The sequence below is a fragment of the Accipiter gentilis genome, chromosome Z (assembly GCF_929443795.1).
Source record: "Accipiter gentilis chromosome Z, bAccGen1.1, whole genome shotgun sequence".
Classification (NCBI taxonomy): Eukaryota; Metazoa; Chordata; class Aves; order Accipitriformes; family Accipitridae; genus Astur; species Astur gentilis.
The window spans coordinates 3,045,532-3,071,523 of NC_064919.1; the positions used below are offsets into that span (position 1 = coordinate 3,045,532).

The 25,992-nt window shown below is 41.0% G+C and overlaps 1 protein-coding gene across 5 annotated transcripts in view; it reads left to right on the forward strand.

The window, feature by feature from the left end:
* The window catches only part of FAM172A (family with sequence similarity 172 member A), a 272,071-nt gene that overhangs the window by 171,664 nt on the left and 74,415 nt on the right, over positions 1-25,992 (forward strand). For all 5 annotated transcript variants that reach the window (XM_049795847.1, XM_049795843.1, XM_049795848.1 and 2 more), the window contains one exon: positions 24,971-25,087. In XM_049795847.1, the coding sequence (XP_049651804.1) occupies positions 24,971-25,087 (117 nt within the window). The remainder of the gene's footprint in view (positions 1-24,970; positions 25,088-25,992) is intronic.

The following is a 25,992-nucleotide window of genomic DNA, read 5'->3' on the forward strand; positions in this document are numbered from 1 at the left end:
AAAAAAGCATTGTTAATTTAACCCTCAGTAATCTTATTTCACTTAGCTGCCGTTGCTGTCTACAGCCCCAGCAGATTTTTTTAAACCAGCTGTTGAAAATAACCTAGTTTAAAGAGTTCACGGCTGAACGTGAGGGATTCATCATTATATATTTACTGTCTGAGGCTGATATAGCTGTAAGGTTTTTCAGATGCCATTGATCTATTGCGCATGTTCCCTCCCCGGGTTGCAGGACGTGCTTCTATTTGCATAAGGCCCTGGGCAAGGTTCTTTCTTGCATTGATTGGCCTGTCCAAGGGAGCCTGATGTGCTCCTGCATTGATCACCCTGTCTTTTCTTGGAAGGCAGTGTTACGCCGAGTTCATCTCAAACATTCTAGGGAGAAGGGAAAACTTTACTGCAGATGTCTCAATTTTATTCAGATGTTCCTTTGAGTATAGGCCTTTCCTCTTTTTTTTTTTTTTTTTTTTTTTAGGATAGGGGTTTTTTGTGTTGTGGTTTGTTGTTTGTTTTTTTTTTAATTTGGATTTGTCTCTGCAGTTATAGCACAGCATAGACCAGAGTGTACTGAAAAGCTATGTTAAATAAAATCACCATTATGTATACCTTTTATTCCATGCTGTGGGGGTTTTTTTAAACAATGCCTATAGCTTCCAGCAAAAATCAAAACTACTCTCTCTTCAAAGAGTTTGCAATTATAAGTGAAGACTTAATCTAAGACTGTGTGTGCTGGTGTCTTTGCTGAGATTAATATGGTCAGTTTGTAACTTGCGTGGTTTGTACTAAATTTTCTTCAGTCGTACAAAAATATTTAAAAATGGCATCTTTGGGACAAAACCGCGGTTGGATTTTGGCTCGCTGGAGCTGTACTTCAAAATTAATCACATAGGTAAATTGCTGAGCAGACCGATGGTTGATCAGCTTTGTGTTGATCAGGGAGGACAAATCCTTCCTTACAATGTCCTTGTTGTTACCGGCGTGGTATGTCAGGGGCTGGCTTTTGAAACCCAGGTTTGGCAGCCGGGTTCTTGGCTCACCCTTGTAGGGGATGGAGCTTTTCAATGTCTGCTGCAATAACAACCCATATTCAGGAGCTCTGAAATCCACTGCTGCAATTTCTGAGTGCCGCACATTTGCCTACGTGCCTAATTATGGGAAAGATGCCCATTATTATTGCCCACCAAACCTCCTTCTGTGGTCAGAAAATGATTTGACACATGGACTTCCCTGTAGGTAGAGGTGAAATGTGGTTATACCCAAAGGGTGGCTCATATCTAGTGAATGAGCTGACATGTGAACTTTACCAAGCGCATGATAGTACTGCATGTTGGTGAAAAATAAAATGTTACAATAGCGTTCCTGTCCCACAGAGCACTGAGCATCACAGAGCCATTCCTTCATAATTTTTAAAAAATGTACTAAGGATATTTTTGTGGACACTGTAGAATTTTCTTCGAAGGAAATAAGTATTCAGAGATACACAGCTGAGATCTTATTAATGCTATTACATAAATTACGCAGGGTTTTTTTTTTATCGCTTGGATTATAGTTTCATGTCTTTCACAGAAGCAATAATGTATTGCATTGTATTGCGATACTTTGGCTTAGGGAACATATTCCTTTGGTCATTCAGTAAAACAAAACTTAGATAAGTATAATTCAGGTAGCGTATATGAAATTTCATCTTCATTATCATGCAAATGCAGTGAGAATGTAACATTTCCCAAGATGTCATTTGACTATTAGGATCTTTAGAAAATGGCCTCTCAAAGCCACAAAGCTAATATTCCAGAAGAAAGCTATATAATACCTAAAAATTGTCTATCCTTATTCTATATGAATAACAAATGTAATAGGACAGGCCATTATTAAAATCTCAAAAGAATGTGTTGACCTATTGATACAGAGGATCTTTTCTGATTTTTGCATCGATGATGAATTCTGAGCTTTCCATAGCATAGAGGATGAACATGCAAATACAGATTTCAAGAATCTGCAGGGAAAAAAAAAGTTGGATAGTAACTGGAAATCTGTTCTTTTTTGTTTTGCTATATAAATTAAATCGGTGGATATTTATACCGATAACTATTTCGTTATACATAGCGATATCCTGTGCGAGTGTTAAATATATTGTGTGGCTGCATTGTGCACAGATTGTGCATCTGCAACACTTTTCACTTATTTTAAGCTGTCTCTTGCTGATATTTGAGTCAATGAATGTAGAAGATGGGCAGGGGCTAACGATGAGCTAATCTCTTAAGTGGGGAGTGGAACTTGCTTTTAATTCTGAAATAAAAGAAGAGTCTGAGTATGTCGTAGCAGCCCATTATCAGTGTTGTTCAGTTGAAGAAAAACGCTGGACTTGCTTATATGCATGAACTGTGCAGGGCAACAAGACAGGAAAAATTTCTGGTAGCAAAATAGATCTTTTGCAAACAGCTTCGGTTTTGAAAAAGGAAGGGTGGGACACGATTGCTTATAAGCAATTAAAATGAAGAAAAGAAATCTAATCTCTTACTTCAGGTAGGAATACTCTCTGAAAAAAAAGCATCCATAGCATGCATAGCAGTGTGCTGTTAAACAAAGCGGATGCCCTAGAAAAACGTGATGAAGATGTATATAGGTACTTCCAGACTTTCTGATACCCTCCATGGCTGTTGTATACTGAGATTTTTCTCCGCAGATATTTGCAGCCCCAAATGATGTTCTGGATGTGTTGAAATAAGTGTTTTGAATGGGTTTTAATGATTGCTTGATTGCTGGGCATCAGGAATACAAGCGAGTCCTTTTACTGATAAGGTCTAGGTAAAATAGAGCAGCACAATGTAAAAACCCATATTTTAAAGTTTTCCTGTGAAAAATTTCACTTCCGTGGCAAAAAGTTATATTTTTCAGACGTGGGGCTGACGTTTTCCAAATAAGTATATAAAGAATGAAAGTCCAAAGTCTGTGGGTTTTTTATTTTTAGTTTGTAAAACCATAGTATTTAGAGACTGGAAAAATTACAGAGGATGTCTGAAGTGTCATCTCTTTCCCGTGTCACTGAGACATTTTCATTTTACAAGCACGTTACTGAAGATAAGAGCTGGTTCTGTGTTGTTTTGCTAGGGAGATCTTTTCAGAGTCTGGGTACTGCTAATGTGACAGATACCATGCAGCAATTAAAAATGTTTTCCGCTACTTCATTCCCACCTAAACATTTTTACTCTCTGTGCATCATACGTACGAGGTATCTGTCCTCCACTCAAAACCTTTTCATGATTTAACTGGCAAACTTCCATCACATGCAAGATACTCTAGTACATTTTTTTTAAAGGCATTAAAGTTTATTTATGCTAAATTTTTTCCGAGCTAAAATGGGGTGTTTAAATGACAAAGACTTGATCAAGAACTCCCCGACACTTGTGATCTGGTGCAGCAGTCAGAGGAGGGAATTGCTAGAGCCTCCCCGTCTCACTCCAGAAATGCTGATTTTCTGTCATGTTCATATTTTGAGGAGAGGCTGCTCCGGGTGCAATACAGACTGCTTAGCACCAGATTTACTGGGGTCACCGTTTGAGCCCTACTTCATTGCCGAAAGGGTAATGGGTGGTAGCGTTCATAAGAATAGTGCGTAATAAAGGCAAAACAATTAGAATCGTCCTATGCTGCAGACTCTCGTGTTGCTTCCCACCACCTTTCTTTTTCCAGAAAAAAAAAAAACAACAAACAGTTGTCCTATTTAAGTAGAGGCTAAATCCTTATTCGGCTGGGCAAAACTGATTTTTATTGCATGGCATAGAAAATAATGGTGTAAGTTATTATTTGCATTGCTTTGGATCGCACTTCTTTTGTATGTACTCGATACATTTTTATATTTTGCAGCGTTCTGCTAAGTACAATCTAAGTGAAGTTTTTTACTCTAATTGTGAAGCGAGTGTTATAGAAAAAAGAAATTTGAAATTTCAATGTCACTATATTTGGTAGATTCACATGAATCTGTGGAAGGGGATAGCAAGTCTATAGTTTGTAACTGCACAAAATTAAAATTAGTTATATAATGCACATTCCTCGAGACACCTTATTTTGAAAGGAAAAATCTTTCTGCCTTCTGCTTCTCTTTCATACATACTAAAGTAACTTTTCACAGTTTAAACAAATATTTCTAAATCAGGTAGTTCAGGAGACGCATCCCATAGGAAAAAAGCATCCGCCTGCATTCGGTAAGCCAAATGCAGGCAGGCATATGCCACAGTGTGCTGTTCCGTGCGTCTCCCTGCCCGTACACAGCCCCGCACGCGATCGCAGTGCGTATTATTGGTATAAAATTCTTAATAAGTTTTAGCGGAGAAATTCCCACCGCATCAAAGACCTATTGACGCCGGTAATGCAGGAGGTGTGTTTCAGCCCTTCCCGGTTTCCCCCTGACCTCTCGCACATCGACACACTCCCCTTCAATCACTGCTCTTCCACTCAGCTGTATCCCAAGTCAAACTTTCCAGCCGGTCACCGGCGAACACTCGCTGCGTGCCCCTGCGTCCCCTTCCTCCCTTTTCCCCTAAACCCACGCGCCCCAGCCGCCCCGCTGCCCAGGTCCCAGAAAAACCCTCCATTTTGATTCCAACCCTCCCCGCCACGCAGAAATAATGAGTGATGCTGAGGGGGACGTCAGTCTCCGGGTCCCTCTTTTCTTTTGCCGGTGTCATTCACGCCACGCGAGGGCTGCGCCGTCCTCGCACGAAGAGCGCGCGGCCCTGAGCCGGGGGTGAAGAGCAACCGCTGTCCTCTGCAAAATTAACTTTTGTCGGCCAGCCTGAAGCGCAACCCCGTGTCACATTTTCTGCAGTAGGTTGACATCCTCGGGCACGAGGGATCAGGCGGTGCTACGGCAAGCGACCTCGTCTTTTCTTCTTCTTCCTTAAAACAGCTGTTAGCATCTTTGCGCGTGGGAGGAGGAAATAATAAAAACTTTCTTAACGTCTGTAATGTATAACTGCGCTTTCACCTCCCGCCTCCCAAACCGTTTTGTGCTGAGGTGAACCGTGCTGCAGTTTGGGATGGGTTCCCTGGGCGGCAGCACTGTAAGTCTCCCAAAAAAATATTTATTGATAATAGCAGCATCTGCTGTAAAATGCACTTGAATTATTTCAGTTGCTGTTGCTAACTTTTTTGGAATGCTAAATTGCTGCTAAAATCCAGTGGCAAAGACTTCCAAATCCATTTTTTATGGCTGTGCTCTCATATTAAGCCTAAATGTGTGTATGCCATTTAGAGATTTTAATGAATCTTACGCAATTAAACCTTCATCGGCAATTGTACCCTAATAGTTATTGTAAGGTGTCTAAATACGTATCCACTGTCATTCTGAACATTGTGTTTCCAGCCATTTGTCTCTTAAACTAATGCATATTTGCCGCCTTCACTTTAAACAGGAATCAATTTATAATGCACATTGTAAGCTTTTCGTAAAAGCCTAATTATGTACATCGCTTTTTAAAATGCAAGGATGGGAATAAATGTCTATTAATGCTTTACATGGAAAAACAGAATACAAACATCTTGTGATCTGAATATATTTATAAATAGTCACTTGCACTTTTTATGCAAATGAAAGTGGCCAGTGCTGTCAGGCTTCAATTTTTTAATTTTTTATTATTTTTTTTTTTACAGTATTATAAGAATGGGTTATTTGACATCTCATATATGTCTTTTTATAATGTTCGAGGCTTTTTCCATGCACCTGTAACTGGTGCCATCTTGTATCATTCTTTTATACCTTTTGTCTTTGTTTCCTTATTTTATTGCCTGTACTTCACGGAAGACGTGAATGCTAATGAACATATGACGTATACCATCATTCACAAGATGAACAGATAGCTTTCTCTCTTTGTCAAATGTTTATGCAGTAAAATGAAAAATTAAACAAACCTAGCATGACTCTGTTGTTATTTCAGCTTAAATAAAACACCTACTGAAGTTTTGTAGAATTTTTCCCACCAGAGTGAAATTTTTGAGAGTGCTGAGGGACTATTTTTACATCCAAAGAGTAAAGTTTGAGGTAATTTGCTAAGAGGCATAGAAGTTATATTACAAAATTGTTGATACTGGACCGTAATAAAGTCTAAATAGTGTTAACCTCCAATTAACAAAAAAAGGGGGGAAGATGTCAAAACACTCATTACAGGTTTAATTATAATTTCTGATTGATTCAAAACCTTCTGACTGCGTTCTGGCCGCTCCAATTTAACCATTCAGCCCATGCTGCCCGTATTGTGTATTCAGCAGTTCCTATTAGACATCTTCACAGTGAGTGATTCTGCTGGGCTTTCTGACACCCCCTTTCATGCATGGCCTGCCGCTCCGCGCCGAAATGTGGTTGGTTTTGTGGTGGGGGTTTTTTGGGTTGGGGGTTTTTTGGGGTTTTGTTTTTTTTTTTTCCCCCAAGCTGCCTGCAACATTAAAGACATCTTGGGCCGTGCCGGGGCTCGGTGCGTGCGCCTGCGCGTGTGCACGCGTATGTGTGCGCATACGTGGACATAGCATAATAAGCGAACGCGCCCGTGCACGCGCAAATATATGTCCTATACGTAAGTACATAACGCGCGTCGCCTTCGCGATGCCGCGCGCCAAGGCGATGCGCCTTATATACTCACGTATAGGCGTGTGCAGGTACATCTTGGTCTCCCACGCGTGCAACCGGGTGGGGATGGTCCTGGTCCCCCCCCCTCCAAGGTCCCCATGATGCTGCGGGGAGGGGGGGGGGGTTTGGCAGGCGGTGACACTAGAGGGCACTGCTTGTCCTCGGTTGCAGCATCCTTCTGGGACAGCCCGCGGAACTCCGCTGAATTCCGTAATCTGACTTTAATTAACCACCGGGTTCTTATTAAGAAATCCTAGGCTGGTTAATTTCGTTGCTGCTTTGTGTTTAGCCTTCTGTTAATATAATGGGTGGAGTCATCAGTGCTCACAAACAGACACAGAATCAAGTGTGTCCCGTGCAGTAGCAAATTTTTTAATTTTATTTTTTATTTTTTTTAAAAAGCCTCGAAATGTCATTCTTGGCAAAGCCAGAAGGCTGAGTTTGCCCTGCGATGGGGTTTAGATCCCTTGCCAGCTGTGCTTCCAGCCAGCAAGTGTGATGCGTGGCGTTAGAAACACGTCGGGGAGGGTGCTGAGGAGTTAGGGTGATTTATTTCAGCAAAGGTCAGGAGAAAGATAAGCAGAGGACAAGAATAGGAAGTTTAAAGAGTGCATCTTCGGTATGTGTAAAACTTGTATCATTTACATTACCCTCGGAAAAATGTTTCTTATTTACAAAACACTAAATCACCTGAGTTGCTGTTCCAAGTTTAAGTGTTTCTTCCATTCATGGGCTCTTTTAGTAGCATTATTTTGCATGGGATTTGCAAAAGAGGTTGAATAGTCAGGTTAATCGGATTAATAAAAGCCGGCATCATTTCACAAACATCAGAAAATTAATACCAGCATTAGACATGGTATCAAAATAATAACGTCCAAGCTCAACATGAAGACACCAAGCGTTGCTATTAGCTCGTCCGTGTCTTCGGCAGTCCGCTGAAACGAGTGCTGTGTGCTGGCCAGATCGGGCGTTTTTCTTTGCTATGAAATTCCAGCACTCAAGTTCAAGAGATTACGTCCTGTGGCTTAAAGTCCCATCCACTGCTTAAGCTGCGATTTGGGATTGGGCCCTATATCAAATCTGGTCTGTTTTTTTCTTCTACCTCTCTGGTGTTTAGCCAAAATACTTCTTCCTGATTAACTGTTGCTGACTTCCAGTGAGTGTGTAAATTTTCTCACATCAAGTATTCATAAACATGTGTAGTTAAACAGCTGGTTTGGCTGATCCCTGCAAATGACCGTTAGTCAAGGCGATGGGTGTTTGGTGTAGCTAAAGGTTTTCCCACATGTAAGTTCTAATTTTCAGCCATTTGAAACTTAATGATTTTCTTACATAGGAAAAGTAATTTTTTAATAAACTTCTAAAATACTGTCCTAGCCAGAACTCATGGCCATTAAAAGGCAAGCCAGTGTAACAATAGGTTATATTTTGTGCAGAGTGAATTGGAAGTGTTTTATTTTAGTCTAGTATAACCACTTGCAAATATCAAAGTGATTTTGAGCCATTCTAATTCTTAGCAATGCATTTTTAAACAGTGCAGTGGGTATATAAATTTCTGAAAAATCCTCCTGGAAGTTACTGCACAACTCTAGAGGATAATGTAGCGTGTTTATTATAAATATGTAGGTTTTCTAATTATTTCTGTATAATCACGTAGTGGTCTTGGACAGTCTGGTCTCCCACCTGATCTTTAGTAATAGATCTGTCATTTAGCAACAGCAAGCATCACCTGTTTTTTCTTTATTGGTTCATAAGCAAAAAGAAAAAAAAAAATGTTTAATCAATACAGAACAACTCTTATTGCATTCACCATTTGATAATTTGAAATCTTATTTTGTGCGTACTAACGGTCTACAAGCAGTCAGATGCCAGAACTGCTATAATAGGATTTTTCCCCTCCTAGCGGGATGTTGCTTATGGCTATAAAAAGTTAATTTCAGATCCTGATACACTTGCATTAATTTTTGAGACATTGGCTGAGTGTAGTACAGCAAAGAATAACATGAACACCGCACCGCTATGCTGTAGCTAATCGTTTATTACCTCCAGCCAAAGGAAGCGGCGTTAATGTGCAGGCCACAATGTCTGGAAAAAAGAGGTAGGAAACTGGCAGAAAAGGTCTCCCAGATTTCTTCCTGAGGGTCTTGAGAAGAGGACCGAGGAGGAAAAGGAGAAACAATAGCTTCATCGTCTCTTAAAGGCTATTTAAATGGGTCTTGGCATACTTGGGAGATCCTGTTTGTGCATTAAAATAATATTTGATGATGAGACTATAACACTTACCAAACTGTCCTGCTTCTGAATGAGAAAACACATCTTCATGGTAGTTTAAAAGTATGATTTATGCGTGAAAAACAAGCGATTTAGATGCTTATCATCTGCGGAATGCACCATACCTCAGTAATGCGTTTATATTCTTTGGAGTATTTGCTGACAAAAGGAGCATGTTGTCTCTTCGTTTGCCAGTGAGGGATCTGTTGACTCCACAGCTATGTAAAAACCTCTCATCAGCACCTATTTTAATCAGCAAGAACTTTACTATAAATCATTATCAGAAAAAGCATTGTGCTACACTTTTATACCAATACATTTATTTTGAAATTAATAGGGAAAAATAATACAGAGCCTGTGCTTGAGATGGGCTAATAAGCGTGCCCATGAGACTTTCCTTTTTAAGCACTAAATGAAAGCTTTTGCATTGCTAACAGGCTACAAAAGTTGCTTAGGTAATAAGACTCTTTTTCTCTTATCAGTAAAAAAGAAAAGGGGAGGGATGGGATGGCTCAAGGGATTGGTAATCAGATTACAAAGTCTTTCACTTCTAGGTCACTGGTTCAAATCTGCCCCCTGTTTAGTAGTGACCAAAAGCTGTTCCCAGCTGATGGCTTTTCAGTAGCCTTTGTGCAATGCATTAGTGATCTATATCCCATGCCTGGTGAAAATCACTCCTAGCCGTTGCGTTGGGAGTCTCAACTCAGACCCTTTAAGTAGGAATAAACGACCTGCTTACGCATTGAAGGGTTTGGTGGTTTATTTTCCAGAAAATTATTTTAATAAGTTAGAGGAGCAGTGCAGCTGAATCTGCACTGTCACAGCTGCTCTGGGCTTCAACAGCAGACCCTGCTTCCCAGCACTGCCACTATCACTTTTCACTAGCACTGCTTTGTAAAAAATTGTTACCAGCTTACTTAAGAATTGGGCTGATATCTCTTAATTTGAGCCACATGGTATCGCTCCAATTTACTTCCATATTAGGCTAGAATAGATAAAATCATAATTGCAAAAAAAATGAGAAGTAAAAAGAAAATTACTACATTTGTTCATCTAAGAAGAAATATCATACTTATTAGTAAAATTGATTTTGACATATAGAGTGTGAAAACATTTTTATTGATGGTTTTAGTGCTGCAGTAACGCTGCGGAAACTATGAGACTGCAACTTTGGTAGCCTCTGCTATATGTGTCTTATACCACTACAGTGTGCTCAGAAAAATGTTGGAAGAGCTTTATGAAATGAAATACTGAGAACAAGGGAGAACAGAGAAAATTTCTCAGTACCTGCAAAAGAGCCGTTTCGAGTATACATTTTCTAGTGCTGTCTCTTACTGGTGCTTACTGTCAGATATTTAAATGATAGGTTTATAGACTTTGCTCTTGTCAGCATTTTGAAGTGCTATTTTCCTTAAGATGGGGGAATGCTAGAGGACACTTACTATAAAGGGAATGTAATTTCTGGTTCATTAATATATGAACCTGAAATGGTGACTGTCTGCTGTATATGCTCTGTGCATTTCTATGGAAATCACTTTGACAGTCTTGGAGGTGTGTTTATGTCCATAGGATGCACACAACCCATTATAAAACTATGCCTTTTCCCCCAAAACTAACCAAAGAAAAACTGTATTTCTTTTGAGACAGCAGGCATGTTGCATATACGTTGCAGTAGATATTTTTGTAGAGAACTAGGTATTTCATCAATCCTAATTGAAGCCTCATTGGATCAAATGGATCGCATCAGCCAGCTGCCTCTTCTCTTGCATGAACTTCCATTAGAAGTTTGCTGCTCTTACCTCCACCTGGGAAAATACAGCACGTGCAGAGGTTGGTGGGGCACTGGGAAGCGGGATGCACATCTGGCACGGGGCTGGCGCAGGTCGTTGCTGTCCGGAGAGCTCCTCTCCAGCTCCTGGTGTTCAGAGTGATCTGACTAACGTGCTTATGGCTTCACCTTTGAAACCGAAGCTGAAAAAGCGTGCCAATAAAACCTGCATACCGCAACACGTGTTCATTATCCACGTTTTGCAAGAATGGCTTGGGTGGGATTTATTGCCACGATTTTCACACTCGGCCTTCAACGGCAAAGCTAGTTGGCTTGCGATGCAATGTGATCCCCTCCGGAAAACACAGCAAACGCAGGGAAAAAAAAAAAAAAATCCCAAATGATGTATTTATGATCCAAAATACACATTCTGCATGTAATAATGCTTTGGTATCAGATGTCCAAGACCCACAGGACTCAGAGTGGCCTCTGTGTCACACCAGAAAGCTCAGGCTGTCCAAGCTCCTGCAGGAGCCATGTCTCTCCACGTGCTAGCACCAGGGTGTTTTGTGGGCTGCTCATAATGTTTTGCTCAAGCTCACTTGCACCTGCATCTCTGGCCCCATTAGCAGGGGGGGGGGGGATCTAAGGTTAGCAATACAAGGGGTGAGGGTGAAAGGGACTGCCAGCTTCATGGGGCTGTTTGGTCCAGGAGCACAGGTTTGTAAGCCAAAGCCATTCATTTCAGGAGTTCACACAAAGGTTACAGGGGAAAAAAAAAAAAAATAAACCGAAAACATTGGCGGCACAGCTGTTGTTAAGCTCGGGAAAGCTTCCTTTCAAGTCTGGTGTGAACCTTCACTCCCTTTCCACGGGGGAAGCTGGTTTTGTTCCAGCGGTTAGCTCAGGTCCTCTGCTCAGGTCCTCTGCTCCAAGCCTGCATCAGAGTGTGTTAGGAGTAGGCAAACGCAGGCTGGGCTCAGCAGAGTAAGGTTTGTCTATACTTCAGGTTTTATTGTGAGTTTAATCGTTAGTTTAGAAAGGAATTTAGTTAAACTGAGGCAACGTCCCAACGTGGCTTTCGTCCTGGTGTAATGATGCTTCTTGGTGCAGTTTAAGAGGACCTTTATATGGCTGTAAGTGCGTGCATATAGATAGATGGAACTGTGATTTAGCACTATATGTCCATCTAAAGTATGTTATAAACTGACGCACTCCATTGGTACACCTCCCTTCCAAAGTGAGCAGAAGTCTTCAGGCTGCTGTGTCTGGTGAGTGGACTTACCTATCCAAGCACCAGAGATGTGACCGGAGTCCCGTCTTTGTAAGACGAGACTCAGATATCGAGGCTCCCAGAGTTTGGTGTCGTGGTCCAGTTACGTGATGACTTTCAACTGATGGTGGGATACAGCCAGACTCCTCATGGTAGGGGGTTGCTTGCTGGGACCCCTGCTCTGCCCTGGGGAAGCTGTTGTGGTGGTGCTAGTAGTGAAATAAAGACATGGAAAATCTGTCCTGGTGTGTTTCATCACTGAAGAGGACTTTGGAGGAAAAGGAGCAGAAGTAAAGCTCGTGGTTGCTTTTGGTTTTAGCGTTGCTTATGAACCTTATGAGATCAGAGGGTCACGGGGAGTATCTTGCTAGTGATGTGTAATGGTTTGGAAGTAAACACCAGGGGTGGCTGCAGCTGCCTTTGATCTAACTAAATGGCTATTATGTATATTCTATTTAACTTATTTTAAAATTAGGCAAAGAACATACAGGAATGCTTCTCTGTGTGCTAGATGCTTGAACTTCCAACTGTGTGTTCAGGACCAAACAAAAGGAAAATGGTTCTCTTTCAAGGAGCTTATCATTTGGTAGATATATAACACAAAGCACGCATGAAACGCTGTGAGAAAGAGGGACTGACTTCCTACCTTATCCCATGTTTTTAACATTTTGAATTTTTATTGATGAGGGCCAGAATTTGCAGATTTCACACAGTGTCTTTTGCCTTCCACAGTATCTGTGAATTTTTATTTTTTTTTTGAAGTGGGACTTCTTAAGTTGAAAATGATGAGCTCTTAGCTTAAAAAGATGGGCAAGTAGTTAAATCCACAGCAGGCCTTTTTTCAAAGTACACCAGAAGCTTTGTAGAGTGTGTGCAGAAAGTTTAGCAGACGTCGCTTGTGCTTTAGTGCAGGGGTGGCTGATCTTCACGGTCCTACGGCATCCTGACAAGTTCCCTGGAGATCCCACGGGCACAGGACAAGAGTGCTGTTTCTTCAGGTCCTACCCAGTGGACCAGAGACATTCATCACAGCAGCTCTGCCTGGCTGGCTTCTCCTGCGGTGAGAGGGGGGGGTTGCCCAGTGTTCTCCGTGCCATCCCAGCTTGCCCTCCGGTGTAGCCTGGTTTCAGGAGCCAGCCAGCATGGCTTGGCTGATAGCTACTGAAAAGTCTTGGTCTGGCAAGCTGGGTGCAGCCACCAAAGGCAGAGTCCCATCCAAAATTTTCAGGACAATTTCTCCATTTCCTAACAACCATGAAAATAAATCTGCACCGCTCTTAACATGCCAGAGTCTCTCTTCGAGGCTTGTGAGTACAAGAGTTTATGTTATTTCACCTGAGAAGGATGGCGTGTGATAAATGAGTACCTTCCTACATGGGAAGCTGGGATTTTTCAGTGCTTTTGTGTGGCATCCGTTGTCCTGACATGTAGGCATGACAGCACTCATTACACTAAAAAATGACACTCCTCATTCTTCTGTTGACTCATCACTACCTGGCATCACTTCTCTGACTAATGTCATAAGTACTCAAGGATGATTTGTGGTATTTGACTAGCGGGCTCATGCTGAGGGTGATGCAGAGCGAGTAGCACACGGGTCTGCTGGAGCATTTCTTGGCAATAAATGATGTAAGCAAGCTGATGACCAGCTTGGTCCAAGATCACTGGGCAGACCAGGAGGATCAATAAAGGAAGACTTCATGGCAGTGAGACAGCATCCCGGTTCCCCACCCCGCTTCCATGTCCAGGGATGCTGAGGTCCACGTTGTGCGTGGTGGCAGTGCCATGGGTCTCCAGACCTGCTGGAGAGCAGGTCCGTGCCCGGTGCCTCCGGAGGATAAAAGCGTCTGCCCTTCCCTTGCCAGTACAGCTGTGCCTGGCGGCTACCGGCGCAGGGCATGGAGCAGACATATAATTATGAATGTGCGCCGTTTATGAGAGTCTGTTCTGTACTCTGAATTGGAAGATCTTTATCTGAATAATTTGTCATATTAGATTAGTTATACATCCTTCAGGCTGCTTCACAAAGCCCTTCTGCCTATTGAAGATTTTCTCCTCCGTGGAGCCTTCTTAGCCTTGCTGCTACTTCCCCATCTCACGAGTGGGTGGAAAACCTTGTTTGATATCTGATGGCGTGTCCAATGTCTGATAAAGAGGCCTGATAAAAAATTATCCAGTATTTCCCCTTCTGCTTTACTGTTTTTTCAGACTTTGAAGATGTCAGTCATATCGTAGTCTGCTTGGTGTAATTTGGTTTTCTGCCACACATGCACATACTTTTTTTTGGCAAAGGAGCATGCATGCGGCAGCAGTATTTTAGTGGGAAAGGAGAGGGAAGCTGCTGCTCCCCTCTTTTGGCTGCCTGCAATAATAAATCACAATTTGCCATTCCCTAACCAGAAAGAGAGTTATCTCCATGAGTTTGTGTGACCCCAAAAGTTTCAGTTTACATACCCTTGTTGCTCAGAGACCTTGCCTGTGGAGAGACTTTTCCTTCCTGAAGTTACTCAGAGGTTGCAAGAGTTGAAGCTGAGTCTTCAAAGGACAGGAAGAGTGAGTGTTGTCTTATCCTCTGGCTGAAGTGGAAATCCAGCTGTCTGTGTTTAAATAACAAGGGCGTCAGACTCCATGTCCATCTGTGAGGTGCTCAGCTTTGCACTCAGCTTTTCTCATTTTCTGTTTGTTGGGGGTTTTTTAAGTCTGGCCTTTTAATGAAAATTAATACATAGGCTGACATGTTTGTGTACACATACGATAAAACAAGGGCAACTTCTTAAATAAATGCTTGGTCCTTGTTCAGCCAACATCCAGAAATGTGTGGAGGATTTGCCCTTCTGGATGTTAAACCAGGGCAGTTCTCTGTTTCTCTAGGTATAAAATGAAATATAAGGAAACCAACTATTTCCTTGAAAAATGCACCAGCATGAGATTTGCATAAAGCTGTAATAAAAGTTTTCCATGCACCATTCAAACAGAAGCAATGAAGAAGTAATGCCATTTTACCCTGTTGTATCTGATACTTAACATGTAAAAACAGTTATTTACTTGATTGTTTCACATTCATTTCACTAATATGATTGTTCACTTGTAGGCTGAGTTCTAGATTTACACATTTATTAAAACATGAGAAAATTACTTCCATAACTTACTTCAGGCCACGTTTTGCATTAGATATGAACCATTACCTTCGTGATGGTAAAATATCAAAACAAAACTCCAACCCCTTGTATCATTTCATTTTCAAGCCTTGTGTTTTAATGGTTTTGTTACACACTGATTTTCAGGAGCGGTTTATTTCAACTAATTTGTCAACACAAAGATTTAAGATCCCTGTATTTTATTTACCTTTATCTGAGTAAATAAAATTCCAAATACCTGCGTATTCTGGCTCAAGGCTTTTAGAGGTTTTCACCCCACACAATGCAAAAGAGGAGCCCAACCAGACAGGCTGAGAGTAAATGAGTAGTTTTATTGATCCATTTTATATGCATAACTGGTTGTTTAGATACAGCAAAGCTGGTCCACTGTAATTTGAAAGATGTTCAGCTCAAGCAAGTACCTTAGGAAGAACTTTTTTCCCGGTGTGAGAAGGGTTTATTTCTGTCCAGCCCCACTTCCTAATTGATTTGAAATCGCCCAAAGTAACAACCTCAGCGATGTTGACCAGGCTCGAAGCCCCGGGGCTGAAAACGGTGGCGGCGCAGAGCCTGACTGGGGAGCAGATGAGTGTCTCTGCCCTGGAGCAGTCGCATCTCTCAGATGGGTGGACCAGATGGCCGAGGTTGGTAGCAGCATCAACAACCCAGCTTCTTTCTGCTGCCACCCTTTAGCGGAGCCCGTGCAAGCTGCGAGCTACCGCGGCGAGTCTGACAGGCGGCGACTGGAGGGGTCGTCGTAACTCAATCATCTGTCTGCACCCCAAGACCCCGCTCCTCCCTAGTCTGGAGCTTCCTACAACTCCCGTCAACAGCGAGAAAACTGGCGGGGTTTGAAAACTCTACTAATATTTGCTCACCGATAGGTCTCGGGCAGCGTTCGGCACCTCGCTTGGGGCATCTCTGACAAAATGTCGGCCGTGCGTCACTGCGAGGGGTCAACTGGGCACCAACTACTGCTCTTAAATGCCGTTAAACTGTCCCTAATGGCTGGAAGATCAGGCTGAAAGTCTGGCACCCAACGCACGCGCGTTCAAACAAGGAATTGCGTTCAAAATGATGGCTTGTGATTTGCCCATGCTCGGAGCTGACTAGGACTGTGAAAGTCTTTGTGGAAACTGAGGCCCAGCTAGCAATTTTGGGGCAAGAGGCTGAGAACACTTCCAGTTTCAAGGAGAGACACCTCTGCTTCCTAGTCCGAATAGATCTTGACCTTTCTTGATGCTACAGCACTTTGAACTTTCAGTCATGGGCCTGGGTGGTTCTGATTAAGGCACTGTTTTGGTTTAGTTTGGTTTGGTTTATTTTATTTTATTTTATTTTATTTTATTTTATTATTTCATTCCAAACTAGGCATGGCAGTCAAATAGCTATGCAGTGCTTCAAAAATCCAGGTAAACCAAGAAAAGGCAAAGCTGTGACCTACAGCATAAGGTTTTACTGGCAAAGATATATCAGCTAAGAGCTTGAAAAAATCCTTTGCCACCCCAGCCAAGATAAGTATGTTAGCAATACCTCTAGAGCAGGTTTTGCAGAGCTATTCCAACAGAGGAATACTCTTGCTGTCTGAGCTCATGTCATTTGGAGAGGTGATGCAGCCTCCTGCCAGAAAACCTCCTGCATCTCTATTAAGAGGATGCTGCTGACACAGACGCATGGTGAAGCCAGAGCAGCAAAGGATCTTCTACTATGCCAGAGGTTTAGGTGTTATCATGCGCTCGCAACATCTTCTACTACCCAAGTGCAAATTAACTGTGAATACAAAATGAAATACAGTTTAGCGAACTACGTGGATTTGTCAAATACGATTTTCCTGGGGTTCATGTACTACGTTGGACGTACCCAAGCTACCTTTAAACAACCCAGCTCGAGTATCAGACACTCGTCAGTGTTAGTTGTGCTAAATACTGCACATGCTAATTTAGGCCTCTTCCTGGAAGGATAAATTGGCCCTTGAGGAGCATCACATTCCTAACACCGGACCATTTTTGAGCACGTATATTAGAGGCAAGCCAATGTCACCCAGCAGCATCGGAACATTAACGGTTAAACTGATCAGGCTTCACTTTCTGTTCCTGGTTGAGGCAGGTGGAAGTTGTTGACCCTTCAAATCTTTATTTTCATGCCAATGAGGTGAACAGAGATTTCCCCAGCTCAGAGTTCCAGTTCAGGGCCAGCAGACTCCTACTGTCAGGAGGGAGTACCAACTGGCTGACTCCAGCTTGACCCCACTGCTCCAGACCTCCTTTCCTGACTGTCACCGTGGTTCTCCAGCAGCCCAAAGGCAAATATCTCAGCAGCCTTCACCGCTGAAATAGCTTGAGATGCACTGAAAAAGGGATTGGCTTTTGTTCACTTTAGCTGAGCTTTTGATGGGAAGACTTTCACCAAACCCTCTTGTCTAACGTACATTTTTGGTCTGCAAGGAAACTATACACAGAATGCCAAGATTTTGTGCTCCAGACCATGGAGGATGCCCCTTCCACCAGATTGTTTTAGCTTGAGTTGTTGTGGGTGAGATGAAATGGACCCACTGAAAGATTTTCACCCACACAGTACCATTCCAGTTTATGTTGTGATGAGCTTTCTATCGATCTGTTAGGCTTCGTTCATACTAGACAAATTGCTGGGAGGTTTGTAAGCGAGGTGAGCCAGCATCCCTACCCACGGTCCTGTCGCACCTATTAGCACAACCACCTGTGCTTGGGAACTTGGTGTTCTCCACGTTATTACAGGTCCTCGAAGGCTTTTCCTTCTGTAAGCTTTCTGTTGTAAGACACTAGGGACAAGAGAAGCGGGAGAATTGCATTATTAAGTTTAAAGTTTTAATAAAGCTGAAGCCTGAGGCTTTTATACTAGAGCGCCATGAGTTTTGTTTGTGCTGTTCACAAAATATTACCAGCAGAATTTTGTGTACGGGGTTTTTTTGGTTTTTTACTGAGCTATGCATAAGGGAGATGACCCCTATGCTTTTTTAATCTTGAGTTATTTTAGAATTAAATATTTTTCTAATCATGATTGATTTTAAGAACTTATACCCCCAATATAAGGTATGCATGGAAATTTTCAGTAGAAGTTCTGCAACAGAAATTGGTTTACAGTGTGAACTGTGACAAGTCCTAGACTCTAGATGCTCTAAAGCAATCTGTTCTAATAAGTTCATGCGTTATTATTACTGCTGCAGTGTGATTTATTGCTGTAGAAAACTATCACAATGGCAGATGTAACATCCAATAGATCTTCGAACAAAATATCAGAAAGTACTTGGCTATGGTCATTCTATGATTGTATCTCTGCAGTTGTTTTCTTTTGCTGTTTAAAAACTGGTGTGTGTCAGATGCTTTTCTGCTGCAAGTAGGGATTTTATCATGTCTGTGAATTCATTTAGGTAGAATTATTCTTGTTGCTAATTGAAAATGGGAACTAGTTTAACTTTGGATTATTTATTATTTTTGCGATGTGCTGTTCAAGTGTAGTTGCTCATTAATTCTAATCCCTAATGAATAATATTTTATGAAGACTTGAGGATCTAATTCTGTTTTAAGATGTGCAAAATACTGAAAGTATTTCAGAAATTCAGGAGTTCCATCCAGGAAGCAGTGAAAGGTTTTGGGAATCCCAGACCGACAAGCTAGCACTACAGACATACAGAATCATATGCTTCATGGTGAAGAGGAGTCTTTCTCAAGAAGACAAGTGAAGAAAGGCTCAAGTGCTACCATTCAGACAGACCAGTTACTTGGTTTGTATGAGACTGAGTGAAAGGAGGGCTGAAGAGGATCTTGAATGACTGTGGACACATACCAAGCTCCAAGGAGAGTATGTGGAGTTACCAAGAAAGAATCTGCACATCATTGCAAAAGTGTTAAGTAAAAATTGCCCTCCCACACACCATTCCTGGCATGTGATTTCTTCTTTCTTACCGTCTACCACTGCTTTTACAAATATTTCAGAGACCAACTGATGCTGTTTTGATCCACCAGAATTTCTACTACAAATTCATTTCACTTCTAGAAATCATTGAGGACATTTGGACAGGGGCTTCCACTTCAGTTTCCTCTGAAAGGAATTCTGTTTGCATCCACCAAAACCTCGTAGAGACTCAAACCAGTATGAGGCAACTGGAGACAATGGAGGACTTGCGTCAGAATTACATTGCTCCAAGCCAAATGCTTATTGTAGACATGCCCATTCAAGCCCAGTGCATACCATGTAAACACCATGCCACAACTGAAATTGTGGTGGAAGTCAGGGGAAGTAGATGAAAGTTTTTTTCAAAAGTTCAAGAGAAAGTAAAATTTGGGGGCTTTTTTTTGTTTTTAATCCATTTTTCCTTATTCCTAATTACAAGCAACTTAGAAGAGCTAAGTATCCCCCAAATATGATGTGGTGGAGGTTGATTTCATTGTCTGAGCCCATAAAAATGAAAGAGGCATGTTTTAACTTCCTTTTACCTTCCTCAGAAGGTGAATTTTAGCCATTTTAAATTTGTTAGAACAGGTATTAGGAGTATGGAATCAGTCCTGCAAAGAGTTACTCTCACAGGCCATTTATCTAAAGTCTAACTGGGATATTCATGGATTTTTGTGTTTGCAGGATCAGACCTTTGAGTCCCCTTTTAGCGTACTGATGCTTTCATTTGACAAGAGTGCTATGCTATAAAATATATACCAAAGATGTATTCTCATCTATTCTAAATATGTATACACACACACTAAACATACTGCATAAGTAATATATCTGTAAGAGGCTATGTTTTATATGCATACACTACAGATAATAAAGGTATCAACCTTTTGTCATTATAAAGTTATGATAATTCTGTAATATAAACTTATAGAGGATTGCCATCTGACCTTACCGACAGTTTAGCAGTAGAACACTTATTAATTGACCAATAAATGGGTAATTAACATATATATGAATTTAAAGAATGCATTTCTAGGGGATTTCAAGTTCTTGCTTATGTACACAATAGAGTTGAATACTTGTGCAAATAGGTAATTGATGTTTTCCCTTGCAAAGTGAAGGAACAAATTTTCAACCCCTGGCATAGAGAAGGCTTTCAAAAAGATGCCTGAATGCTTTCTGACTTGTTGCAGTGAACACTGCTCTATGACTTGCCATTCTAAGGGAATCAAATATAAAGTAGTGATGATCTATGGTTAATAAATTACAAAAACAAACTTTACTGTGAATACAAAGAAGGAACACAAATGTAAAATGGAAATGCCTGAATAGAAAACATGGTTGGGAAAGTCTAGAGGACCAGAGTGGTGTACTGAGTGAATACAAAGAAGGAACACAAATGTAAAATGGAAATGCCTGAATAGAAAACATGGTTGGGAAAGTCTAGAGGACCAGAGTGGTGTACTGAGTGATGCAGCAACAAATAAGAATGGGTTTACCTACCAGGTAAGTGCCAGTTCCCCTACTTCTGACTCTAAATGAGTGATTGGAAGAAGAAGAAGGAATTTAAGTATAGTGAGCGGAGCCATAAGCCATCCAATGAAGGGTTGCACAGAGAGATGGCTTTCTGCAAAATCTGTTCAGCTAAGAATAATTTAAAATTTGAAAATGAGCATTGAGCAGGAAATTTAGTAAATCCTAGGCTGTGAAAACTTGTCTATGGAATTTACTGACATACAAAGAGTATAAGGCATAAAATGAACTTTAGACAAAATCCTTAGGTCTTTGTTTGCAATTGTTGCTTCAGTAAAAGGCACCATTATCCTGAAAAAAGAAAAAAAAAAACAAACAAACAAAAAAAAAAAACTTGTAGTATTGTAAATAGTCTGTGGTCTATTAAATACCTTCAGTTTTAGCATATCCACTTTAAAGGACTGTACTGGTTGTATGGAATAAAACTAGTCCTGGGAAGTGTAAGTCATGCATCCCATGGCATCATTCCTTTGGAATTTGGTTGTATCAACTATAGTTGTATCAAATTTGAATGGCAGCTGGGTACTACATGTGTGTTGAATGTTAGTATATTTTACCCTAACAATTTATTCTGCTCACTAAATTTTTCAGTTTTATGGGAATTCAAAACTATTTTTAGAAAAGATAAATATGTTTTAACTGTGAGCTATCAATCCATTGAATCTGAAGCATTTACTGGGTGTTGAAGTTTCTGTGACCAAAAGCACATAGGCTTCTTGTATATTGTTGCGGGATAAGTTATCATCCTGATAAGACGGTCTGCTGCTTGAGCATCACCCAGATCTGTTCTCCTTGGTTATTATTATCAGTTAATGTCTTGTTGTAGCAGAGAACTTGAACTGTTACGGTAGAAGCTAAGTGTCCTGGGTTTGATATGCTCTGTTTTGACATTTCTGTGTCACTTAAAGATGGACACGTTAGACTTCTTGTTTAAGGGAAGATTATACCCTTGATCCTTTCTCCACTTGATATATTGGTTTTGTCTATTTTCTTTCCAAGTTGGCTCATAAGGGCATGGATGCCTACCAAAACTTATTTCTTCTGCGCTGGATGTAGAGAAATCTGTAACTAAAGCTCAGTTAATCTCTTCAATCCCTCTTTGCTGCTACATCCATGAGCCCTTGTCCTGACCCCAGCACTGTGGCTGAGTTATCAAAAAACCTCGCATTGTCAGCCTCAGTCTCTTTGCTGATCTTTGTGAAGAGAATACTGTTCTGTGGGCATCCACAAAGCTGAGCGGCAAGCACCAGCAGCATGTCAGATATTGCATATTATTCCCCATATTGTATATGATCTGAAAAACAAAGACTGCATGTACCTTGTGAAGAAAAAGTAGGAAGAGATGGTGATCGATGGCTGCCAGTTCTTCCATGTGGATAGGGAAATTGAGAATAGCAAACCTGAGCTAGGTCTAGAGAGGGAGAAGGGAACTGTGCATCTGTATTTCCTTTTGGTTTGAAGAAAAAGGTGATGTTCTTAGACGAACTGGGTGGCTAGTTTTCAAAACAAGAAATGTGGGATACAATAGCTTGAGAGAAGACTGTTTTTCCAAAGCAGAGCATATTTTTTTCCCCTTGCTGGTCATTAGCAGTGCTTCTGAAGACCAGCCCTTCATGGAGAAAGTCATGCTGTAACACAACGAGCTGGTGACAATTTTAAGCTTCCCCAGCATGTAATAGCTCCAAGTAATTGGTAGGTACATGCGCTTCAAGGACAGTGATATTTTTGCTCCTTTACCCGTTTAAATGACAGCATTTTGTGCAAGAGGGTGCAGCCAAATGAGTGCTGGAAAGCACAGCGCTGGTTCAGGATTATTAGTGCATATGGCGTGTTTCTAAAACTTATTCAGTATACAGCAGGGTTTAGTGTGAGTTGGGCGTCTGTGGCTTACAGGTCTTGTTTTTTAGATACTGTCTCTTTCAGAGAACTTTTTTTCTGGTAGGATTTCTGAGGCACTCTTACATGGAACGGAGGGTCCGGTCCCCTAACCACACTGCCTGTGGTGCTGGGTTTAGGAGAAGCCTGGCAACACAAGCTCCTGACAACTCCCAGCAGGTCCTGCAGCCCTTCAGCAGAAGGTCTTTCTGCAGTTGCTGTCCTCTTTAGAGAAGGAGGGTGATGCTACCTTACCTGTTATGTCAAGGTAAAGCAGTTGGATCGTTGTGATGGCTGGTAAGAGAAAGGACTAGCCACAGCCCTCCCCAAAGCAGCCTGGTTTTGCCCTGCAATCGAAGGGTCATCCATTCCATGATCATCTCATGCACATAGCTCTGCCTGATAAACGGGACGGTAAAGCTGCACTCTAAAAAACAGTATTTTCAGATGTTTGGCAGATCTAAATCACATTTGGGGCCTGGTGTAATTTTAAAGATCTGAATAGAATAGAATAGAACAGAACAGAACAGAACAGAATAGAACAGAGCAGAACAAAACAGAATATTGCAGATGAGATATTCATAATGAGTCCAAGTTCTGGTGAACCAGGCTGGATGAAGGTCTGAGTGACTCAGCCCTTTGAGAGACAAAACTTTTATCAGTGCTTGAGATGTCCATACAGGTTTTGGGAGGGGTATCGTAGCATCAATAAAATGCCTTGTTGTGAGACTCCACCTTCCTCTGGAGCTCAGGGGTTTCATCCCCAGTTTAGCAGAATCACCAGTGGTTCCTGCAATGGCCAGAAGATCATCCTGAGAGATTCGCTATTCTTGCATATGGTTTCATAATGGACGGAGTTTTGCCATCTTTATACTTACAGTGAAATTTAGTGCTCAGTATCAGATGTTTGGCTGAAAATGTCAGTATTGTGTTACATCTGAATGAAGCTCAGCCTCTTGCAATAGATGATCCTCCACACACATATCTGTTATGTCCCATCCTCCAAAAATTCTAGATATTAAATGTGCCCCATGGGAGGGTAGATGATGGAAAAACTGGTATGTGTGGAAAGGCTTCACATGAAGAAAGATTACTCTTAAGAGTTTCTTCATACATACTTGCCCAAGATATTCTAAGCTCAGCTGAATTCCAGAGTCATGTAATTCTGACATTACCAAAGGCAGAGTACCAGGGAAGATGAATACCTGATTTTATCTGGAATGGGGAGCTCTGCATTGACACTAGCTGGCCAATAGTGGTGAATATTTTTCCCTTAGGATATTAATTCAATTACACTGATTTTAAAATGTACATAATGTAGACCAAACAAAAGGCAAGACATGATATTTCAGAATGTTGTAATGCGGTTATGTGGAATCGGAGTGTTGTTTGGTCAAGTGTTTACTTTTGTGATATTTTCAAGAAACTAGGAGGCACTTTGCATAAGGTATGGGTAAATGCTATTTTTCTATCAAAAATCTGGATCAAGGTGTTTATTTTGACGTTTCTGATGCAAAATATAATTCACATCCCCATTGTAAAAGTCTCTTTTAGAGCAGTGTTTTTGGAGGTGCAGCCTGTATGCTGATAAGCAGTTACTAAAGCATGAACAAAGGATGCCTGGTTTTAGAAATGTTGTATGCATTGCCATTTATACAAAAGGAAGCTGAAAAAAAACATTAACTTTAGTGCAGCATATAGAGTGATAAAGACACTAGTTGCAAAATGCTGGTTTTATAAGTATAATTCATTATACTTTCTTTGATCCAGTGTTACAAATTAGGGTCACTTGTGTCAGGAGATTAAAACCTTTTTGTCTCTCTTTGATATCAAACTATTCTTTCCCAGTCCCTTTTATCTTGCAGAGCAGCACTGAATTCCACAGCATCTTTGTCAGTTCACTCATGTTATTTGCAGCAATCATTTAATTGGTTTTAGAATGAATATTATTTAGTCATACTGTCATTTGCAGCAACAGAGGCTCTTTAATATCCAAAAAATCTTGAGAGGCTCCAGCATTAGCTGGGTAAGCAAATGTATAAGAGAGACCACAAAGAATTTTGGGACCATGGTGGGAGTGCAAGGTAGCTAAATTGGATAGAAAAAGAAAAAAAACCATACAAGTCAAAGTAAGATTGTACATCAGAAAAACTACAGCAATCTACTGAAAATTAGTAGATGATAGTCATGAGTAGCTTACAGTGAACCACGGGTACCAGCTTCCCTGAAGCACAGAAATAGGAACTTGGAGAAGCTTGTAAAAGGTGTCCTCAGGGAATCTTCCATTTTTTCACTATGATACCTTTAATCCTAGAATTGTCAAGCCACATGGAAAATAATAGGACTGAATAGTTCAGTCAGTTAAAAGTTAGTATTATTTCTTTTATCAAAAATATTAGGTCTTTCTGTGTTTCTGGAGCTGTTAGGATTTGTATAAACTTTAAAACAAGTGAAGTCAAGTATTGAACCTGTATTGCTCTTTCTTTTTTAATTTAAGATCGTTATCTGTGACTAAGCAGACTCTATTCAATAGGAAGAAAGAACTTAAAGCCAATATTTTTTAACAGATGATTCAACGAGAAGCAGAAGTAAAGAATAAGGTAACTGCTGTGGCGTTGACAGACTCTGTTCACAATGTGTGGCATCAAGAAGTTGGGAAAAGTATTCGAGAGTGGATGCGAGAGGTGAGGCTGGTTTTTTTTTAAAGAGTTGGGGTATATACGTCTGTGTATGGCTCTATAAACATGTCTTTATCTGCTGACCTCTTCTATTTCTTTAGGGTATGAAAGACAGCACATTACAGGACCATGGAAATTGTGTGCCCCTACCAGCCCCTAAAATAACCAAGGTTAAAGCCATTTCTGAACTTCAAAGTTAGCAGTCAAAATAATAAGAATCAAGTCCAGTGTTTCTTCCTGCTGCACAGCAATATAGAGACATATACCAAGGCAGCCCACATACTGCCTGATATCTGGAAGAAAGTCCGGGGCGCACCCAAGCGCTCCTGGCTTGATCTGGTGACGGTGGGAAAACCCCTTTAAGCTCTTTGTGACTCAGTTTGATGATTTGCACAACTGGCAAAAAAAGCCTTTCTCAGCAGTTTTATGAGATGTAATTACTTCTGAAGTGCTCTGAGGTTTTCTGATGAAAAGTTGGAGTATTTGCTGCTGCACACCTATCAATGGCTAGTTGGGCCAAGATGATCTGGTGTTGGTTGGGAGCCAGCACCAAGTTCCACCCTTGGGTGAAGGATGATGCCATGCGTTTATTTGTCATTTAATACTTAAGTATGAGGTTGCTGAGATTTTAAAAATCAAATGTTTTTTTAAAGTGAGACCAACTAAACTTCCACTTATGAGTCTCTTCCTTGTCAGATCAGGCTCATGTGCCATGTTTTCTATGTTCCTGTTGCCAAACACTAAAACAGTAGGTCTATGTGGCAAATTTAAACTAGTCGCATCCTGAACTTTTTGTTAGACTTGACTTCTTTCGCATGGATTTAGTGAAACTTTGTGTATAGCCTGCCTATTCCTGACTTAACCTTACAGTTTTATAGGCCATGACTGATGGGAATAGAGAATCACCTGGG